The sequence below is a fragment of the Malania oleifera genome, chromosome 4 (genome assembly GCF_029873635.1).
Source record: "Malania oleifera isolate guangnan ecotype guangnan chromosome 4, ASM2987363v1, whole genome shotgun sequence".
Classification (NCBI taxonomy): domain Eukaryota; kingdom Viridiplantae; phylum Streptophyta; class Magnoliopsida; order Santalales; family Ximeniaceae; genus Malania; species Malania oleifera.
In genome coordinates this window covers 38,649,863-38,657,326 of record NC_080420.1, presented here as the reverse complement: position 1 = coordinate 38,657,326, position 7,464 = coordinate 38,649,863, and the positions used below count along the sequence as shown (strand labels likewise).

General features: G+C 34.5%; 1 protein-coding gene across 1 annotated transcript; it reads left to right on the top strand.

Moving 5' to 3' along the window:
- The first annotated feature begins 3,724 nt into the window (after positions 1 to 3,724).
- On the top strand, positions 3,725 to 6,766 carry LOC131153123 (putative methylesterase 11, chloroplastic). The gene is made up of 5 exons (XM_058105196.1): positions 3,725 to 4,207; positions 4,755 to 4,991; positions 5,503 to 5,646; positions 5,832 to 5,963; positions 6,076 to 6,766. Exons 1-5 carry the CDS (start codon positions 3,809 to 3,811, stop codon positions 6,385 to 6,387), a joined length of 1,224 nt encoding a protein of 407 aa, XP_057961179.1. The 5' UTR covers positions 3,725 to 3,808; the 3' UTR covers positions 6,388 to 6,766.
- Positions 6,767 to 7,464: the final 698 nt, after the last annotated feature.

Here is a 7,464-nt window from a genome sequence, read left to right as displayed (position 1 = left end):
ATCCTGCCCTAGTCTAGAAGGCTGTCATACATTTAATGGGTTGTTACCCTTGCCCAAAGGGTACCGGACTTTTGAAGAACCCCTCCAGTCTAGAAACCCTACTGGCCCTCATTTGTATTGTCAACCCCCCTCGATTTAGGGAAGGGCCAATGCTTGGGAGTCCTAGGAATGTAGGGCTAGGGCTACCATCATGCAGTTTTTATGTTATTATTATACAAGAACCCTTTTCAGTGCTAGGAGATTCTTTGCAACCTCCCCGAAGATCTGGTCGGTTTTCAAAAGCCTCAGTTAGCCAATGTTGAATGTAGGCACATAGTTGGGGTCGCCCAGCAGCGTAAGGTCAAAAGATGCTTTCACCCTTTTTCAATAAGGTCTTGCGTGTCGTTTTTCTCTACTGATTTCTACTCCTGTTTTTATATGAGAATAGAATGTGGGAAGTTTCTGGGTCAGGCTCGTTAGTTTATTTAAGTCAAAATGTGTGTTCCACTGTTGAAAGCTAAGGTAGGTGTTGTCTCACACCAAAAACTGTATAATAGAAAAGCCCCTGACTTGTTTTATTAAAATATAAGATTGCCTATTTCTCAGAAAGGCATATTGCACACAAGGATTTTGTGTTGCTAATCGTAGAATGAAATCATGAGCATTGAAATGAAATGAGATTCTGAAAGTGTAACTGAGTGCACTAAAAGGGTAATAGAACCTCTAGAAGCTTTGGGCTTCAATTATTGATATGGTCCAATGTAGATTTGGTAATCAAGATTTCCTAAATAATCTTATGGGTTCCTTTGTGGATGACATTAATTTTCATGTGAGACTCCGTGTTCCTTTTTAGGATTATTGATCTAATTTCTCTTTTTAATAGTAAAAATGAAAGAGAGAGAGTTTATCGAACAATGATATATTACCATTAATTATTGTCACATTATACGATCTCAACACAACTTATTCGAGACATTTTTTTTTTAAATATAAGCTGGTTATGGTGAAAGAGGTAGTACAAGATAGACATTGAGATGTTGAAACTAAGGTGTATTCAAGTTGAGTTGAGTCAACATAGTAAAATACTCGAACTCGACTCGACTTGAAAATGTTGAACTCAAAACTCAATCAATTTTATAATTGTTAAGCTCGAACCTGATCCGACTATAAATTCATAAATCTTAAGCTCGACTTGGTTATAAATTAATATTAAATACATATATAAATATATAAAATGTATATATAATATTAAATACATTTATAAAATATGTATTATATGAAAAATATAATATAAAAATGATAAAATTAAAAAGCTCGATTAGGCTTAAAACTCTATTGAGTTCGAACTCGACTCGTTAAAATACTTAAGTAGCTTGAATTCAATTTGAATTCAAGTAGAATCGAGTTGAGTCGAGTTAGGGGATGAATTGAGTCCGAGTAGCTCGTGAGTAAGCTTGACTCACTTACACCCCTAGTTGAAACGATATTAGGACAAAAAGACACTGACCTCTCATAAGATTTGGCAAACAGACTCACCTCACTTGAGGTTTCAAAAATTTTGGGAACCTCTCCTGAGATTTCAAGAATATTATTGGCCTTTCTTGGCATTTGATTTTTGGGACATTTACATCCTTCAAAAGGTTTGTCTTTCGACAAAATATAGTGAGATGTTTGTATTCTTTTAGCAAGCCTTAAGGACTAGTTTTGGTCGAGAATTTTGTTTAAGTAAAGGAAAGGAAAGGAAAGGAAAATAGAAAAGAAATTCATTTTCTACTATATTTTCTCTCTATATAAAATATCAATAAAAATGGAAAATTGTTCTAATATGATTAAATTTTTAAAAAATCAAATGTTAAGGATGCGTAATATTAAAATTTTGTTCATTGAGTTGGTATAATTTTTATTTTCTTTTCCACTTTCCTATATAACCAAACATGAAAAACCGGAATCCTCCCTATTTTTCTTTTTTTTTTTCCTAATATTTTTTAAGTTCTAAACGAATTGTAAGGGAGGTTGTGGAATTCTTAAAACCTCAATAGAGGTCCTTCAAAATTTTAAAATCTTAGAAGATGCTAGTATACTTTAGTCAAAAGAGAGGTCAATGTCTTTTTTTTCGTTTTAAGCATTAGGCACACACAATATATATGTAACACTGATATAAAAAAGTGTAATATATCTTCATAAAATTATTTTTTATAATTTTAATCATTTTTTTACATTTTTTGTTTGATTTATAATTTAACTAAATACTTTTAAGTATTCGATATTTATTTTCTAACCCAAAATGAATTATCATATAAGTCGTTGGCAAACGGATATATTAATAGTAATTTTTTAATTGAAGAGAAATTAAAATATGTATAGAAATATTTTTTTAAGAAATATTTATATGTATTTATATGCAGTTATGAGTTATTTATTTAGTTATGAAATGTTTAAGTATTAGTTAGAAGTAGTTGTGAGTTAGTTATAACATACATAATATTTTAGAATAGTGGTATTCAATATTTATTAAAAGATGTAGGAAATAGAAAGTGAACACTAAAGTGAGAAGATCTCATTTCCAATTAATCTTAAAGTTATAATTTTTTTTTTTTTTAAATTACTATAGATGCTGCAACTTCTAATTATTTTTTAAAATATTTATTTTATATATACACAGGCACACTCCTTTTTAACATTCTAGCACTCTAAATATTTTTTTAAGTTTGCTCAAATTTTGAATTTGGTACTATCTTTAGAAGTTAACAATTGCTTTTATCAAATATCTAGCAATTCAAAACTAGAAAAATTAATGGCCTTTATTTGTAAATAAAAAAAAAATTATTCCATTTTTATTTTTCTAAAAATTATAAAATATCATATTATTTTTCAGTTACTTGTACAAGAAAGTTAAAAAAAAATACATGTTTGTTAATTTTTTTTAATGCATTTTCTATGCAAATATTAAAAAATTAAAAGATAACAGATACTTACATTTTTTAAGATCTAACCGGAAGACTAAAACTTCCATTGATGTTTCAAAAAAGTCATGGACTTTTCCTGTTATTTTAAGATTGTCACAGTTTTTTCTTGAGATTTGTTAAAAAGATAAACCTTACTTAAAAAAGAAATTGTCTTTTTTCTTTTTATTACATAGGAACTCTAACCACCAACAAGTCTTTTGGACTCCCTTGTGCGGCACCAAATCTACGGACTAGCGTCCTCCCCCAAAGTCTAGCAAAAAAATACAAAAAGAGATTTGTGACTTTTTGACAAATCCTAACAAAGATTCTTGGAATCCTTGAAACTTTAAGAGGATGCTCTAATTTTTGAAATCTGCCCAAAATTGAAATATAAACTAATATTTTTATAACTATTTTAAAAACCAAAAATGGAAAAAAACTTGTTTCATACAATTAAATAGGGCCCAAAAAATTCTGTATCTATTTATTATGCGATTCAAAATAGACCCACCAACTTGGAAATAGAAAACAAAAATAAGCTCACGAACTTAATAATAATAAAAATTAAATGGCTCATATTCTATCACACGCAATATAATATACAACAGGAAAAATACATGCAACTCAATTATTTATTTATTTATCTTTATTATTAAGGATAATTGCGCCTGTCGGTGGTTCGTTGCGTGCTTAATAAATGGCCTTTTGGTAATACCGTAAAAAGTCGGTATCATTTTCGTCCACTTTTCCCCTGTTTCTCTCCGTATTATAAATTCCATTAATTTCCTTCATTTAAATCGCTCTCTCTCTCTCTCTCTCAGGTTCCACTTTCCACCTGCTCTGTTTCTCTCCTCTGTTTCCACTTTCATGCAAAAGAGGAGCCAATGGGCAGCGCCTTAACGTGTCTGTACCCCAAGGAGAACAAGCATTACGCCCCTAAAAGTGTCCGAGGCAGCTCGGGCTCTCCGCGGGCACCACCTCCCGCCGCCGGCAGAAAAACCGCCCCGACCAGCGCCTTCGCATCGCCGGCGGCCAAAGAGACTCCCACTGCTTTTCTCGACGATGATCTGATACGGAAGCAAGCTCTGGAAGCTGTTCTGCTCTTTAAGCATCACCAGAGCCAGAAAAACGGTTCTTTTTCGGGCAACTTCGATCGGTCCACCTCTGTGCGAGATCACCCACTTTCGATGAACTCTAGGAAGCAGAACTTCCCGAGGAGTTCGAGCACCAGGCCCCGTTCTTCGATGGATTCTCTTGTCCAACCTCGTCAGCTTCTTAATCAGGTTTGACATAGTTTAGTTTTGCTTCCCCCCCTCTCCTTGCTGGGCATGTTTAATTTGGTTAATTTTGATCAATTAATGCGAAGAATACCCAATTGATTTTTTTTTTCTTGAATGGGTGATGGGCGATGATTAACAGCTATAGATCAATAAGGGGTTTCTGAGCCGTATTGGATTTTTCTTTAACTCCTAGTGTACGTACTTGGTAACAGAGGATGTTTGAATTGTTCAAATTATTGTTTTTCTTAGTTGGACTCAGCCGCCAACGCCTACCATGTTATTTACTTGTTTATTCATTTTGCTGGGCATACGTGATTTTTTTTTTTTTTTGGAAGGTCTTTTGAATATATATTGCGTCTAGTAGTTGATTGTTGAATCCGTAAGTTAGATGGTTTTCTAAGGGCGTTGCTGTTTTTGGAAAATTTTGCTCAAACGCAAGAATGCGTATTTTTAGGTTTTAATTCTACTTTTATTTTTATTTTTCCATTTAATTCTCTCTTTGAATGAATCATTCTCTTGTTTTTGATCGAGCTGCTTTTTACTTCCTCAGGATTTTGATATTGAAACTATGGAGACCAAACATTTTGTTCTTGTTCATGGGGGTGGTTTTGGTGCTTGGTGTTGGTATAAAACCATTGCCTTTCTTGAACAAAGTGGGTTTAAAGTTGACGCAGTGGAGTTAACAGGGTCTGGAATTCATTCATTTGACACAAACAGTGTCACAAGTCTTGCACAATATGTGAAGCCACTTACAGATTTCCTTGAAAAGCTTGGGGACGGGGAGAAGGTTTGTTCTCTCGCTCTCTCTCTCTCTCTCTCTCTCTCTCTCTCTCTCTCTCTGTCTCTGTGTGCTTGAATATGTGTCCATGCGTGTTGTTCACACAGAACAACACAGACTAGGTAGCAGACTACTAATGGACTACTAAAATTTTGCAGCAAATTGCTCTTTGTTTGCTCCAAACTCAAGGCTTTTCTGATTACACATCATGATTGGAATGTCTGAGAGTTGTGATTTTCTAAATGATATAAAATGATTATGTTTAAGTAGCCTCGGGGACTAATACCATTTGTTAGCTCCGAGGGATTTCTCATGAGTCGTGAGCACAAGTTGATCAGAACACACAAGCTATTATTAGGTTTTGACCCAACCACGTGTACAAAACATTTATCCTTCATTCAATTTTCCAATATGGATAAATTCACAATTGAAATTCTGAAAAAATCAGTCTCCTGTTCAATTCATTGTATCAAAAAAACATATATATTCCTAGCGGACTAATTTCCCATACTTGCTGCAGGTGATTTTGGTGGGACATGATTTTGGTGGTGCTTGTATCTCATACGCAATGGAACTATTTCCATCAAAAGTCTCAAAAGCTGTTTTTATTGCTGCAGCAATGTTGGCTAATGGGCAGAGCACCCTTGATATTTTTTCCCAACAGGTCTGCTCTCCATTCTTCGCTTCAGAATGTGACAGAGAAAATAAGTTCATAATATGTACATTTTTTAGTGCTTGAATGCACTTGAAGATTCTTTTATCATATATATATATATATATATATATGTATATATTTCCTGAGAAAATTTTGTTTACAAATTGTTGAGTTTAATCTACGTGCTAATGCAGGCAAACCCAGATGGTCTGATGCAACATGCTCAGATATTCTTGTATGGCAATGGAAAAGATCACCTTCCCACTGCTATAGATCTTGACAAAGCATTACTGAGAGACATGCTGTTTAACCAAACCCCTGATAAGGTATGTAACCTGTTTGTCATAATTCCCCAGAAAATGTTCATCACTTGAGCTCTGGCTTGAAGAAGTTGTTATACTACATATGGTAAATGAAAGTTTGCTCTTCTTGATCCAGGACATTGCATTGGCATCAGTATCAATGAGACCAATCCCTTTTGCTCCAGTTTTAGAGAAGCTCTCGCTTTCTGATGTGAACTATGGCTCTGTCAGGCGCTTTTATATAAAAACACAGGAAGATTGCGCTGTCCCTATCTCTCTACAGGAAGCCATGATCAAATCACATCCCCCAGAACAAGTTTTCCAGCTTAAAGGCTCTGATCACTCACCCTTTTTTTCAAAACCTCAGGCCTTGCATAGGGTATTGGTAGAGATATCAAAGATTGGATCAAAGCAAGTTTCCCCGTTGCACGAGAGCCTTGTGTCTTGAAAAGAAAAGGACAACAATACAAATTTCATGCTTGATCATGAAATGTTTCATGCATGGTCAAAAGAATTCAACATTAGCCAGAACCATGCATGTTGATCAATGTCTCTGATCCTTGATTCATGCATGATCAAGTGCTGGGATATGCCATATTTTACCGGCCTTGAGCTGTTGCTGTAAATTTTCCACGGCAATGGAATTCCTGGGATTCAGATTTTGTATTGCATTGACATGTATAAGAGAAAAATAAGGTAATTTTCTAGTGGCATCTGGTCAATTCTTGGTGTTACTTCCTGATTCTTCTCTTGTAAAAAACTATTTATATATGTATAATGTATTTATGTGTAAGAAATAGAATCTTTGTTGTTCTGTTTGGTAAAAAGATGACCTTGGAAAGCACTCCATACCATGGTGTGCAGGCGCTCTTCAGTCACTGAGCTTGTATAGTCTTTGATGGCATTCTCAGTTCTTGGAAATTTTCTCTGCATAAGCAAGACTGTGAGATGATTGACCACTAAATAATCCTCTGCTATCACATTCGTGTGCCATCTTATAGCTACCACTGATCCCCCACAAGCATATAGCCATTACCATGTGCTTTCTGTTGGCATCTTATTTCATTATGTTTATGAAACTTTTATTGGCTATAATCGTTAATACATATGATATGAGCTATTAGCCTATAGAACAAAGATTGAACCCATCAATAATATTTCTTTTTATTTTGAAGTCCTGTTGGGTCTATGCTCCACACGCAGGGGCAGGATTTCATGAGGAAATTTTTTGCACTTGATCAAGATCCTTTTCGGCTGATAGGTTTGCCACTTTCCAATCCAGATTTCCCATACGAGAAAATTTTTGTCGTAACACTTTTATTCTATGATCTTTCCACTTGCTTTTTGGGCGACAATTTGGTCAAGGACTAGGAGTCTGGTTTTGTCTAGGTTTTCCAACTCGGCTAACATTGCATCATCATATTACTCCATTTTTTCTTTTAACCCACTTTGTTCTGCCCTCTGTAATGAATAAATTGTGACCTACATAGGTAGTTTTTTGCTGAGTGAAAAAGGTCTTGAGAGC